General features: G+C 38.4%; 1 protein-coding gene and 1 long non-coding RNA gene across 8 annotated transcripts in view; one reads left to right on the forward strand and one right to left on the reverse strand.

The window, feature by feature from the left end:
• LOC141413954 (uncharacterized) overlaps positions 1-9,590 on the forward strand; it is a 39,182-nt gene extending 29,592 nt beyond the window's left edge. Inside the window, exons 2-3 of the long non-coding RNA XR_012439012.1 lie at positions 6,953-7,104; positions 8,367-9,590. This is a non-coding gene — a long non-coding RNA (uncharacterized lncRNA). The remainder of the gene's footprint in view (positions 1-6,952; positions 7,105-8,366) is intronic.
• Cr1 (complement C3b/C4b receptor 1 (Knops blood group)) overlaps positions 1-15,306 on the reverse strand; it is a 120,193-nt gene that overhangs the window by 38,958 nt on the left and 65,929 nt on the right. For all 7 annotated transcript variants that reach the window (XM_074048437.1, XM_074048438.1, XM_074048441.1 and 4 more), the window contains 5 exons: positions 7,814-7,899; positions 4,277-4,672; positions 1,739-1,915; positions 1,558-1,660; positions 266-351 (listed from right to left, as the gene is read on the reverse strand). In XM_074048437.1, the coding sequence (XP_073904538.1) occupies positions 266-351; positions 1,558-1,660; positions 1,739-1,915; positions 4,277-4,672; positions 7,814-7,899 (848 nt within the window). The remainder of the gene's footprint in view (positions 1-265; positions 352-1,557; positions 1,661-1,738; positions 1,916-4,276; positions 4,673-7,813; positions 7,900-15,306) is intronic.

The following is a 15,306-nucleotide window of genomic DNA, read 5'->3' on the forward strand; positions in this document are numbered from 1 at the left end:
AATTTTTGGTGTACCTTTAGGTCATTTAGTTTTTTTCCTACAACTCTCCCACAAAATTCAACATTATCAAACTACTTATTTGTAGATTAGTAAAATAAATACATGATATAAAAGACATACAAGACTTCTCTTGAAATTCTCTCAACAAAGAAGTATTTTTATCAGTAGTTTAGTTAAAGATCCGGACACAGGTGATTCCATGAGGCAAACACACTGGAAAAAAAATGAGAGCTATCCACACTGCACAGTTACTCTTTCTACTCACGTTCACACACAGGAACACTGCTGTTCCAATGGCTTTGCATCCCATCCAAGACACAATGACTAGCAGAGCTGCCTTTTAACTGGAACCTAAGAACAAAACATAAAACAAAAAGCAAGGAGCAAATGTTTGAGCAGTTCTCATCTTTCCCTTCTTCTTTTCACCAACAGATGCTCAGCTTCCTCTCTTTGGCCTAAAGAGGATTTGGTTCCTAAGTTTAGGACCTGCTAAATGTCTCAGTTCATTAGGGATCTAAATTTAGTAGCTGGCAGAAACTCAGAGCCAAAAGAATCCTAGTACTCTGTGACTGGTAAAGTGATTAAAACTGGTGCACCTAATCATCCTACACATCCTCCATGGCCCACCATCCCTTATGGAAGGCACTGAACACAGAACCAGACTTCCCCATGAGCACAGACCCATAAACTTCAGAGCCCAGCTCTCACTGATAGCCTGCTGACATCCTGCTGGCTCTCATTAGTGGGTTAGGAGGGAAAAGAATTCTTGATTTGGGTGGGAAAAGCAGAGAACATCTGGAAAGAGAAAGAGCATTGTTCTCCTTGGCACCACAATTGTCATGGGCCAGAAGGAGGATTACAGAAGCATGTTGAACCAAATGTCCTAGGAGAAAAAAGAAGGGTGAGAAGAGATTTTTATCAACCTAAAAGTCCCAACTTATTAGATACTGTTGTCCTTCTGAAATCAGCATTCATCCTGAAATCAAACATCAGTATTGGTTGGTGAACTTCACAAATGGCAGATTCCTTAAAATTATTAAAAATCACTACTTCATTGCTCAATCTCGTTGCTTCCACAGATGAATAGTGCCCGCCACCAATAATAGTGGGTTTACATAACAACTAATAATACCACCTGAAGCAGTGACATTGGCCATATGATTCCAGTATCAAAGCCATCACTGACATGAAGATACAGGATTGGGTCAAAACATACTTGTCCATGCACTATTACAAATTCTACTATTGATTGGTTTCAAGTTTCCTAAAACAGGTCTTATCTGACTTGTCATTGGGCAAACAATTTTTGTCTTACTCATCAAACATTTTTTCTAGAAAATCTTTTATAAAATTATGGTTTTTTTTCTACCTTCAAATAACTATTTAGTCATTCACATTTAAGTTCCAACCAAAATATCAAGATCAGTGACTGTATCTATGTACTTGACATTGAGTTATAAGTCATTTTCTCTTTCTCTCTTCTTTTTGAATTAATCCTTGAACTCAAAGTCACTATGTAGCACTGAGTCTCTGGTCTCTATTTTGGGTCATACTCACCCTTCATCACACATGAAAGTCACTTTTGCCCCAAGCTGGAGATTTAGTGGAAATAGCACATGGCCATTAGGGAGGTAGTCTGGGAACACATCACATAATTTCTCTAAAAGGAAAAGAAAAGAGAATAAGACTGCCATGTGAAGTGCAGAGTGATCTGAAAACCAGATGAGAATCTAGGCACCTGCACATGTGGGGGCTGCAGGGCTCCAGTCTCCCTGGGATGTACAGTGCAGAGAAGCAGCTCCATGGAGGTCATAGCCAGGCTCACAGCTGTAGAACACTTCCTGCCCAGGGTAAAACTCATCCATGTTGTGTGCTGTATGTGTACCATGCAGGATTTCTGGGGGCAGTTGACATACTGTGGAAAGAACAGGTCCAAAGTACTCATTAGTCTGGGGAAATGCTTTGCTACCCCATAAGCCTTCCAGGAATTAGTCATACTTACAGGGTCCTATTCTTTGGATCTAGAATGTCCCCCAATGGCCCATGTGTTTGGTCCCCAATCATGGATACTATTGAAAGGGAATGAAATCTTTAAGAGGTGGGACTAATGGAAGATTTTAGGTCATTGGAGGTGTGGGACCTCCAATTGGGAATGTGGGACCTTGGTGTCTCCCTCTTCTCTTTCATTTCCCCATTATGAAGTGGACAGTTTGCTCCATCACACACTCTCCATCTCCACCATGATGTGCTGCCTTACCACAGGCCACAAAGCAATGGGGACAACTTGCCATTGACTGAAACCTCTAAAACTATGAGCCAAAATAAACCTTTTATTCTCTATAAATTGATTTATTTTGGGTATTTGTTACAATAATGGAAAACTGGCTAACACAAAGGGATTTCAGGTATAACAGAGGAAGTCAAATGATATTCCATCTGGCTAATTTTACTGACGTGGAAGTTAAGAGTATGGAAGAGATGTAGCCAGCACCTCCATAACTAGTAAAATGTAGAGAAATAGAACCTAGTTCTCTCCAGCACAAAGTTTCAATTCATGTATAAGTCTATAAAATAAGAACCTCTTTCTCCTCACTCTGGCTTTCTAGTACAGAGTTATTAGTACTAGTGGATTCTCCATCTGCATATTTCCTACAAAGGCAATCCTAAATTTCAGCCTCATTGTTCAGGTAATAAGAAGGCTACTTAGCCCAAGGCTGCTTAATGGATTTCCTCTCATATTTCTTAAAACATGCTTTTAATTAGAGCACAGTCATGTAGACATGCTTAGGTCTCTTTGTCAGTCCTCCAAGCTGTTCTCTCAGTGATTGAACAAGGCTGCCATGGTAGAAGGGTGGTAGAATTGTAGGGTTCTTCCCTGCCTTACATATCAGCCACACATACCTACAAATCCACTGCTAGCTCTGCTCTTGTCCATAGGAAGACAAGATGAGCCATGAACAAAAATCCCTCAATACACCAGTCTTTGTACTGAGAGACATGATGTTCAAGAGTACTGGACTCAGGTCTGCCTACATTTATAGCCCCTCTGGTGGGTGCTTAGGCATCAGAAAACATTTTAAAAATATAATCTATGGCTAACTGAAGATGGAGAACCTGTTTGTCTCTGAGCAACTTATTTTTCTCTTAACTTTAGATTTCTAATGATAAAATATAAAAAGGGGACCATTTGTAAACAAAGTCTAAGGCCTTTGTCACTAGTCTTATGCTATATGTCTCCATAGTCCAGCCACTTTGTTTCATTAAAACTTTTAGGGCAAGAACCAGAGCATTCAGACCCTGGAGTCTGACACCCTTGCCTTTCAAAATCCTGGGTGTGTCATTTAGTAGCATGTGACTTAAACCATTCATTTAACCCCTGAGAAATAAACTAACTCCACTATAAAATGAATATAGAAATAGCACTATTTCAAAGTATTGTTGTAAGGAGGAAATGAAAGAGAATGTGTATAAAATTCATATCACCTGGATGACCGTGGAGAAAATCCACAACGCTTCTGCTAGTCAGCTTTTTTTCTCTGCTGTGAAAAATGCCTGAAAGAAACAGCTTAAAGGAAAAAAGATTCATGTTGGCTCATGGTTTTAGAGGTTTCAGCACATAGTTCACTTGCTCCATTGCTATGGCACGTGGTAAGGCAGAACATTATCATGGCAGCCAAAGTGTGTGATGGAGGTGGCTGCTTACCTCATGGCAGCCAGGAAGGAGAGAGGAGTAACAAGAAGGGGCCAGGGCCAAGATATACATTCAAATACATGTCCCTAGTCATCTACTTCCTCCGACTAGGCTCGACCTTCTATGGTTCCACTACCTCTCAACCATTCAAATTTTGAATCAGTGGGTAAAAACATTGATTAAGTCAGAGCCCCAACACACCAAGAGGTATGCTTTACGAATCTCCTAGGTGCCTCTCAATACAATCAAGTTGACAGTCAAGATTAACCATTACAACACTGTTCACTATAACTGAGAGATACCGCAGCTGGCATTTGCCCCGACAATTACTCAATATGAGAAACCCAAACAGCTCTTGGTTGATGAAGTGCTTTTTTCTCAAAATGAAGATGCATACTCATAAATACATGTGCATGCATGCATACACACATACTCACTCACACACCTTCTTGATTTCACGTCCCTTCCCAAGAAAATTTACCCAATCTGCTCATCACACATCCCTTCTCCAGAACCAGCACTGATCTCCCGGTCCTCCAACACCTCACGCCATCACAACAACTCTCCCACCTCAGTCACACTCACCCCTCGAGCATCTTGGTAACTCTGGCTCCCACTTGTTCAGGGCCTGGCACTGCACCCTGGTGGGTCCTTTCATGACAAAGCCAGGCTGACAACGAAACTCCACAATGTCATGTAAAGAAAATAAGCCTCTGTTGGCAGACACCATGATTGCATCTTCGACAACTGGCGGTGTGCATTTATTAGGTATGATGCACTGTGGGGGAGGGCCACTCCAGATGCCGACTTGACCGTCATTGCTGGTGCAGTAGATGGAGGGCTCGCCCACAAGTTGAAACAGCTTCCTCCTGTCTCCAGGATTGCAGCGATAGGTCACCACCATTCCATAGCGAAAATTTTCTCTGCTGGTGCTAAAGAAATCTCCATTGGTGATGGCTGGGGGTGGCTCACAAGGAATTGCTGGGCAAAGAGAGAGCAAATTAAGCAAAACCCTGATTTCTTAAAGTTATGTTTAATTTTACAGTAAGCCTGCCTTATTTGTGTATTTATTAGCATGGTTTTGACAAAGCTCAGTTAAAATTAATTTAAAAAGTCAAAAATAAATTTCAAATACAAAAATTTTAAATTCCACCAGGAGCGGTTCCACCTTGAACCTTTGCTGGTTCAAGGTCTGCCCAGCAAAAAAAGTAGCAAGACCCCCATCTCAAAAAATAGTGGCATGATGGTGTGTGCCTATAATCCTAGCTATGAGGGAAGCATTGGTAGGAGGACCATGGTCTGAGGCTGGCCCTAGGGAAAAACAGGGAACATTTTTGAAAAATAACTAAAGCAAAAAAAAGGGCTAGGGGATGTGGCTCAAGTGGTAGAGCTCTGTCTAGTAAGTATAAGGCCCTGAGTTCAAAGCCCAGCACTACGGAAAAAGTAATGCACATGCATTCCACAGCTCAGTCAATGAGAAGCTGTCATCGGTCCTGCATTGTCAGCTGTGTTTAATTCATTGTGTGATCTGCTGAGTGCTTTCATGCCCTTAATTTTGTGAAAGCCTAATTCCCAATAATCAAATGATGCCCAAAAAAGCAAAGTAAAAGTCTTGATAATCCTCCCAAACTAAAAAGGGCATGGAATGTGTTTAAGTGGTAAGTGAAAATTTTGGATTTAGTTTTAAGGATTACCACTAGATGGCAGTATAGTAATGTATGTAATATATGTAAGGTGAATTAAAATTTTTCTAGTGCAGACAGGGTTAGAATTTTTGTATTCATATTATAAGCATTGTACTGAATGTACAATATGTCACTGTATTTTAGTGAGCAGTGTTAGCATATAAACAGTAATTTTGTGACAGTAACATAGCCTACTCCACGTGGCTTCAAGTTATGGATGCTCAGACCTACTGTAGAAACATACGGTACAGGTAAATTTAAGTAATTTTAGAGTACTGAACTCTGTGCATCTTGAGAATTTGTATTTTTTTCTGAATAGCAGTCTCCTTGCAGCCATATTTCCACAGATACTAAGGGTCTACTGTAAATGCTGGTAACAAATTTAAAGAAAAGAACCTCAAATTATCAAAGAGTAAATATTTACAATAGTGTCCTTATCTGGTCTTTCCTAATACACAGACAGTTAACAGATTAGGTAGTCAAAATATCCTGTTGTACTCTTCTCAGTAAACATTATTTGAATAAATGTGTTCATGTATTATTAGAACACACATGTTTAATTCTCATTTTAAATAAGAATTTATGCTCTTTCATCATTTTTAATTCAGTTCTCTATAGGAGGCATTTGGCTTTATTCTATTGTTTACTCATATGCGAGCCATATAGTATTGCATCGTTATCATATATATAATAGCAAAAAGCTCTATCAAAAATAATAAAAAGACAAACCACAAATGTATATTAGATACAATAAACACGACAATTGCAGATTTGGATGTAATGAGAACAATGAATACTATGCCCTACTTTATTGAAAACTTGAAAAGAGAAATTAGAGACAAAGATTCATTTTGTCAGTGTCAACTCAAGAAAAGTTAGAAGTTTTGAATACCCCAGAAATACAGAGAAATGCAAAAACATATTTCAAGACCTCCTCCTAAAAAGAAATGAGGCACGACTAATTTTGCAGACAAATTTAGTGTAATTTTTAACAGCTGACTCATGAGCATTTTAAACCATTCTAGAACATATAAAACATTTTAATTATTTTTATCAGATATACTTTACATTAGGAACTTATTTGTGTCTTTATCCCTTTAAGAAAACATTTAAGAATGTGCATATTTATTGGAGAATTTTTGTAAAATATTGATAAATAAAAAATATTTACTATGCCACTTTCCAGAAAGAATCACTGCTAACAGTTTACTGTGTGTTCTTTCATATTCACAACTATTCAGAACCCCTACAAAATATAGTTGTCCAAAATATCTTTGTCCACTGAATAATACTCTAGTCTAAGGGTGTTCTCTCTGATTCCCTTTGGATTTTTCTTGTTCTTTTTTGGCATTGCTGGTGTTTGAACTCAGGGCCTCACACTTGCTAGGCAGGCACTCTACCATTTGAGCCACTCACCAGCTTTCTCTGACTTGCTTAGAGAGAGGTGTCTCTACTGTTCAATTCATTGTGGCATATTTTCAATTGTTTAACACCTGTTGGGCTTGAAGTTATTGAGGTCCTCACAATATTCCCAAATCCAGGTTTCTGTCCTGTTGTGTTCTTTGTTAAATTGCAGCTGCTCATTCCTCTATGCTCCCAAGGAGTAGGGAGCTTGTCCTCCAGACAGCTCACCAAGAAGACCTTTGTCACCATCCAGCCAGGAGGAGGAAGGAAGAAGACCTGCCTGGCTTCAGAATGTCATTGAGCTGAACAGCTGGCAGACAGGAAGTAAGGCTGCTTTTGGTATCTTTGTGTTTCTTTACTTCACTAAAGAGAGTGATCTCCAAACTAGGAAGTATTCTGCCAACCAGAGAAGCTGGTGGCTGTTGGAAGTGAGCTCAGGACTGCACAGCTGGCCCTCTATTGACACAGGCTCCAAATCCACAGATTCAACCACCAAAGCGTTAGAAATACTGGAAAATAATTGCTCTGCACTGAACATGTACTGACTTTTCCCTGTACTTACTTCCTAGACAACAATTTCTATAGCATTTGCATTGTATTATGTATAAGTAATCTAGAGTTGATTTAAAGAGATGTATGTAGCTTACATGAAATGCCATGCCACTTTATAGAAGGGACTTCAGCATCCATGGATTTTGGGGTATGTGTGGGGGGCTGGGGGGCCTGAAACCACTGCCTCATGAATACTGAGGGATAACATTAGTTTAAAATAAATTATAACCCAAGAGAAGAAAAGCCCAAGTGGACCTAAAAGTTTAGAATACTCTCAGCAGCTTTAGGGACAGGAGTATATTCTTTAACTATTGGAAGGAGACCATTTCCAAGAGGGATTGGAGCTATTCTTTATAATTTGGTGATTTGGGGTGTGTGTGTGTGTGTGCGTGTGTGTGTGTGTGTGCGTGTGTGTGTGTGTGTGTGTGTGTGTATCTAGGATTAACTGGTGAGATAAATGGGCAAAGAGATTCCCACTCACCTTCACAAATTGGTGTCTTTGGGTCCCAATCGACAGTATTACCTGAAATGATACATTCAGCAAACGAGGAACCAAGGAGTCGATACCTAAAGGCAAATCCAAAAAACAATTATGCTGTAACTATCCTCATAGCAGGTACAAGTCGCAAATCTGAAAGATCACAATTTGGAGGAAGTCACAGAGCACCATAAACTACCTACTGTATAGGGCATTTCTTATCCTCTCACTGTTGCCACAGATATTTCTTGCTAACTCCTCCTGGACCACTCTGCTTCGTTAATTTCTTGGCTTCATTGTGAATGTTACCAGAACCCAAATAGAACAGCCTTTTGTACATCTGTTTGAGCATTTTCTTCTTAAATTCTATTTTCTCGTAACATCACCATTTTATTTGCATGTTTCTAACATATATAGACACACTTCCACATATGTATCTGTGCCTGTATGTACACATAACTAACGCTGTTCTGTCACTTACCCAAGGCATGTTTCATGTAAGGATCACAATATTCAATGCTTTTGATCCTATGCAAACATCTTTGTCTTTTCACAGGGAGACTCAATGGAGATTCAACCAAATTTACTGAAAGAAAGAATGCGTTTGACCTCACTTTTGGCATTCTTTTAACTGCCTCTTTCATCAGTGTTCAATGATGAGAATGAAGCAATCAACAGAAATGACCTGCCCCAAATATGAAGGGGCTTTCTTTCTTTCAACAGAGGAGGCAGGTGCTCTCCTGTTTTCCCTTTTTTTTTTTCCTTCTCATTTGCTCTATGGAGAACATAGGCTCAGCTCTTTTATTTTTTCTAATAAATTAAAACCTTTCATTTCCCCATTAGGAATTTCATTTGTATGCTTATGAAATGAATGTAATAGGTATACATAACACATATATTTAAACTTATGTTTTCAGTGTCAAAATATGTGTAATCTACCCATCTAATTTTCTTGCTTTCCCTATTTTTTTTTCTTTCAGTTCTGAGGATCAAACCCAGGGTCTTTTGCATGTTTAGGCAAGTCTCTACCACCAAAATATACTCCCTGGCCATTTTCTCCTATTTCCTAGTTTTATTGATATTTTTTCTATGACTTTAGATGTTGTTAATAAATTATGATTACATTGCAAAGTTTCACTTTAAAAGAATGAGTTCTGCCATTGTATTTAGCTTCATAACTTTGTTAAAAATAACTGTACAAGCCAGGCATGGTGGCACACATCTAGAGTCCCAGCTAATTGGAAGGCAAAGATTGGAAAGATTGTGGTTCAGGGCCAGCCCAGGCAAAAAGCTGGGGAAACCCCATATCAACAAATAAGCCAGGAATAGTGGTATGTACTTGCAATCCCAGCTATGTTAGGCATAGATGAAGAACTGCAGTGAGAGGCCAGTCCTGGGACAAAACATGTGAGACCCTATTTGAAAAATAATCAAAGCAAGAAAGGACTAAGGGTGTGGTTCAAGTGAGAGAGCACCTGTCTAACAAGTGCAAGGGCCCGAGTTCAAACCCCAGTACTGCAACAACAACAACAATTGTCCATGGCTTTTTTGTGTATTTTTGTTTTCTACCTTACATGTGTGTGATTTCCCCTTTCACACAAAAAAGTTCACTTATGATTGATTGCCTTGGCTTACATTTTTCCTGGGAAGTTCATCTTTACGGTGTAGTTTTATAGTGTTTGCTCATGTTTCCACGTGTATCAGGAGGTTCTAGATGTGAGCACTGGCTGGGCTTCTGAGAAGACCACCACCTTCCACACTTCACCTTCCACACTTCACCTTCCACACTTCAGTGTGGTGCCAGGTTTAAATTCAAAGAGAATTACTTATGGATTACAGGTTTTTTTGTCTATCCCTGAAATACAGAAGTTTTTCTATGGATGGCTAGGTATAGGCTTAATTTGTTTATCTTTCTGGAATTTTTTAATGTGTATTTTGGATCCAATTACTATCTTACACATTTTTTTCTTTATCCTTTTCTATTGAATTTTAATAACTCTTATTCTCTGCTTTAATTTTGTGCATGCGTGTGCATATATGTTATAAGTTTTTTTGGGGGGTGATAATTGCTCAGATAATGCTCTTTTATTCATTTATTCACATGTGCATATGTTTTTTGGATCATTTCTCCCTCCTATCCCCCGCCTCCACCCTCTCCCTCTCATCCCTCCTTGCTTAAAGGCAGAATCTGTTCTGCTCTTATCTCTAATTTTGTTGAAGAGAAAACATAAGCAATAATAAGAAAGACAAAGCATTATTTGCTAGTTGAGAAGAGGATAGCTATACAGAGAGATTCCTAGCATTGCTTCCATGTACAAATGTGTTGCATTCTAGGTTGATTCATCTCTAACTGATCTTTACACTGGTTCCTGATCCCCTTCTCCTGTTGACCTCTGTCGCTTTAAGGTTTCTGCATTAGTTCCTCTGTCTTGGGGACATCAAATACTTTCATGTTTTTGGGTTTCTTAGCTATCCCCATACCTCCCATATGTGCTCTCCCCTTGTCATGTGACCCAAGTCCAACCGCATTGCTGTATTTGCCCTAGATCTAAAGTCCACATATGAGGGAGAACACACAATTTTTGGTCTTCTGAGCCTGGCTAACCTTGCTGAAGATGATGTTCTCCAGTTCCATCCATTCACTTGCGAATGATAAGATTTCATTCTTCTTTATGGCTGCATAAAATTCCATTGTGTATACATACCACATTTTCTTAATCCATTCGTCAGTGGTGGGGCATCTTGGCTGTTTCCATAACTTGGCTATTGTGAATAGTCCTGCAAGAAACATGGGTGTACAGGTGCCTCTGGAGTAACCTGTGTTGCATTCCTTTGGGTATATCCCCAGGAGTGGGATTGCTGGATCATATGACAGATCTATGTTTAGATTTTTAAGAAGCCTCCAAATGTTTTTCCAGAGTGGTTGCACTATCTTGCATTCCCACCAGCAGTTTACAAGGGTTCCTTTTCCCCCACATCCTTGCCAACACTTGTTCTTGGTAGTGTTTTTGATGATGGCTATTCCAGTGGGGGTGAGGTGGAATCTTAGTGTGGTTTTGATTTGCATTTCCTTTATTGCTAGAGATGGTGAGCATTTTTTCATGTGTTTTTTGGCCATTTGAATTTCTTCTTTTGAGAAAGTTCTGTTTAGTTCAGTTGCCCATTTCTTTATTGGTTCATTGATTTTGGGAGAGTTTAGTTTTTTAAGTTCCCTATATATTCTAGTTATCAGACCTTTGTCTGATGTATAGCTGGCAAATATTTTCTCCCACTCTGTGGGTGGTCTCTTCAGTTTAGAGACCATTTCTTTTGTTGTGCAGAAGCTTTTTAATTTTGTAAAGTCCCATTTGTCCATCTTTTCTCTTAGTTGCTGAGCTGCTGGGGTTCTATTGAGGAAGTCCTTGCTTATACCTATTACTTCCAGAGTGTTTCCTGTTCATTCCTGTACCAACTTCAGAGTTTTGGGTCTGACATTAAGGTCCTTGATCTATTTTGAGTTGATACTAGTACATGGTGATAAACATGGATCTAGTTTCAGTTTTTTGCAGACAGATAACCACTTTTCCCAACAACATTTGTTGAAGAGGCTGTCTTTTCTCCATCATATATTTTTAGTGCCTTTCTCAAAAATAAGTTGGGCATAGTTGTGTGGCTTCATATCCGGGTCCTCTATTATGTTCCACTGGTCTTCATGTCTGTTTTTGTGCCAGTACCATGCTGTTTTTATCGCTATTGCTTTGTAATGTAGTTTGAAGTCGGGTATTGTGATACCTCCAGCATTGCTCTTTTTGCTGAGTATTGCCTTGGCTATTTGCAGTCCCTTATGTTTCCTGATGAACTTTAGGGTAGATTTTTCAATCTCTGTGATGAATGTCATTGGATTTTGATGGGAATTGCATTAAACATGTAGATTGCTTTTGGTAGTATAGCCATTTTTACTATGTTGATTCTACCAATCCACGAGCACATGAGATCTCTCCATCTTCTATAGTCTTCCTCGATATCTCTCTTTAGAGGTTTGTAATTCTCCTTATAGAGGTCATTCACATCCTTTGTTAAGTTTACTCCTAGGTATTTGATTTTTTTGAGGCTATTGTAAATGGAATTGTTTCCATATATTCTTTCTCACTTTGTTTATTATTGGTGTATAGAAAAGCTAAGGATTTTTGTAAGTTGATTTTGTATCCTGCCACCTTGCTGAAGCTGCTTATGGTGTCTAAGAGGTTTGGGGTTGAGTATTTTTGGTTTTTTAGGTATAGGATCCTATCATCTACAAATAGGGATATTTTGACAGTTTCTTTAACCTATTTGTATTCCTTTTATTTCTTCTTCTTGTCTAATTGCTCTGGCTAGGAATTCCAGTACTATGTTGAATAGGAGTGGGGATAGTGGGCACTCTTGTCTCATTCCTGATTTTAGGGGAAATGGTTTCAGTTTTTCACCATTAAGTATGATGTTGGCAATAGGTTTGTCATATATAGCCTTTATAATATTGAGGTACTTTCCTTCTATTCCTAGCTTTCTAAGAGCTTTTATCATGAAGTGGTGTTGGATCTTGTCGAAGGCCTTTTATGCATCTATTGTAATGATCAAATAGTTTTTATCCTTCATTCTATTAATGCGCTCTATTACTATTATAGATTTACATATGTTGAACCACCCCTGTATCCCTGGGATGAAGCTGACTTGGTCATGGTGAATGGTTTTTCTGATGTGTTGTTGGATTCAGTTTGCCATTATTTTATTGAGGATTTTTGCATCGATGTTCATTAAGGAGATTGGCCTGTAGTTCCCCTTTTTGGAGGTGTCTTTGTTTGGTTTTGTGATAAGTATAATACTGGCTTCATAAAATGAGTTAGGCAATTTTTCTTCCCTTTCAATTTCATGCAACAGTTTAAGGAGGGTTGGTATTAGTTCTTCTTTGAAGGTCTGATAGAATTCAGCAGAGAATCCATCAGGTCCTGGACTTTTCTTTTTTGGGAGACCCTTTATTGCTGCTTCAATTTCACTTTTTATTATTGGTTTATTCAGGTGATTAATGTCCTCTTTGTTCAATTTTGGATGGTCATACATATTTAGGAATCTGTCCATTTCTTTAAGATTTTCAAATTTGTTAGAATATAGGTTCTCAAAGTAGTCTCTGATGATTCCCTGGACTTCCATGGTGGTTGTTGTTATCTCCCCTTTTGCATTTTCTGATTTTACTGATTTGGGTTTTTCTCTCCTCCTTTTAGTCAGGTTTGCCAGGGGTCTGTTAATCTTATTTATTTGTTCAAAGAACCAACATTTTGTTTCATTGATTCTTTGTATTTTTTTTTGTTATTGTTGTTTCTATTTCACTGATTTTGGCCCTTATTTTTTATTATTTCTCTCCTTCTGCTTGTTTTGGGATTTGCTTGTTCTTGGTTTTCTAGGAGTTTGAGATGTAGCATTAAGTCATTGATTTGAGATCTTTCTGTCCTTTTAATATATGTACTCATGGCTATAAACTTTCCTCTCAGGACTGCCTTTGCTGTGTCCCATAGGTTCCGGTAGGTCTTGTTTTCATTTTCATTGACTTCTAGGAACCTTTAAATTTCCTCTTTTATTTCATCAATGACCCATTGATCATTGAGCAATGTGTTGTTCAGCTTCCAACTGTTTGCATGTTTTTTACTGTTGTTTATGTTGTTGAGTTCTAGTTTTAATGCATTGTGATCAGATAGAATGCATGGGATTATTTCTATTTTCTTATGTTTGCTGAGGCTTGCTTTGTGCCCTAAGATATGATCAATATTGAAGAAGGGTCCATGGGCTGTTGAGAAGAATGTATATTGTGCAATATTTGGATAAAATATTCTGTAGACATTGGCTAGGTCCATTTGATCTATGCTGTGGTTTAGATCTAGGATTTCATTACTGATTTTTTGTTTGGATGACCTATCTCTTGGTGAAAGGGGGGTATTAAAGTGTCCCACTACCACTGTGCTAGAGTTTATATATGTTTTTAGGTCCTTCAGAGTATGTTCAATGGAATTGGGTGCATTGACATTGGGTGCATATAAGTTGATAATTGTTACTTCCTTTTGGTGTAGTTCCCCTTTTATTAGTGTGGAACGCACTTCTTTATCTCGTTTGATCATTGTAGGTTTGAAGTCTACTTTGTCCATGATAAGTATTGCTACTCCTGCCTGTTTTGGGGGGCCATTGGCTTGGTAAATCTTCCAGCCTTTTACCCTAAGCCAGTGCTTGTTTCTGTCAATGAGAGGGGTCTCCTGTAAGCAACAGATTGTTGGATCTTCCTTTTCAATCCAGTTTCCCAAATGGTGTCTTTTGATGGGGGAATTAAGTCTATTAACATTCAGTGTTAGTATTGATAGGTATGTGGTGATTCCTGTCATTTAGTTGTCTTTGTTGTTTAAGGGTTTGATTGTGTGCAGCTTAATCAGTGTTACTGTCTACTTTCTTGCCTTTTCTTCTCCTGTGGTTTGGTGCTGCCTGTCCTTTCATGGTTTTGTTTGCTTTCATTTTCTGTGTGCAGAATTCCTTGAAGAATCTTTTCTAGTGGTGGTTTGGTGGTCATATGTTGTTTTAGTTTCTGCTTATCATGGAAGACTTTTATTGCTCCATCTATTTTGAATGATAGTTTTCTGAGTAGAGTATCCTAGGGTTCAAGTTATTTTCATTCAGTGCCTGGAGTACCTCACTCGGTGCTCTTCTTGCTTTTATGGTTTCCTTTGAGAAGTCTGCTGTGATTTTGATGGGTTTACCTTTGTATGTTATTTGTTTTTTCTCTCTTACAGTCTTCAATATTCTTTCTCTATTGTCTGTGCTATTTGTTTTAATGATAATATGTCATGGTGTAGTTTTATTTTGGTCAAGTCTGTTTGGTGTCCTGGAGGCTTCCTGTACCTAATGGGCATAGTTTTGTCTAGATTTGGGAAATTTTCTGTCATTGTATCATTGAATATATTATGAATTCCTTTTGCTTGCACCTCTTCTTTTCTCCATCTTCAATACCCTTGATTCTCAGGTGTGGTCTTTTGATGTAGTCGGTTAGTTCTTGCATATTCCTTACACAGGTTTTGATTGTTTAAGTAATAGTTCTTTAGTTTTTCTTTTAATTTCCATTTCATCTTCAAGTTCTGAGATTCTGTCTTCTGCTTGTTCTAGTCTGCTGGAGTGACCTTCCATTGTGTTTTGTATTTCTGTTTCATTTGTTTCCTGAAGTTTTCCATATCATGGGTCACTTTCTCTGTGATATTGTCAATTTTGGTCCTTAATTCATTTATCTCTCTATTTATGGTGCTCTCTGTATCACTTTAGTATTCATTTGGAGCTCCTATGAGTTCACTTCTTTGTTTTTGTGTTTTCTCATATTCTTTATTTTTGTTGGCTTGGAATTTCTTGAGTGCCTCCTGCACATTTTGGTTGACCTTGTCTAGTACTATCTTCATGAAATTCTCAGTGATTCCTTGCAGGATTTCTTCTTTTAGAGTGTTCTTGTGGGCTTTATT

This window comes from Castor canadensis, chromosome 11, assembly GCF_047511655.1.
Source record: "Castor canadensis chromosome 11, mCasCan1.hap1v2, whole genome shotgun sequence".
Lineage (NCBI taxonomy): Eukaryota > Metazoa > Chordata > Mammalia > Rodentia > Castoridae > Castor > Castor canadensis.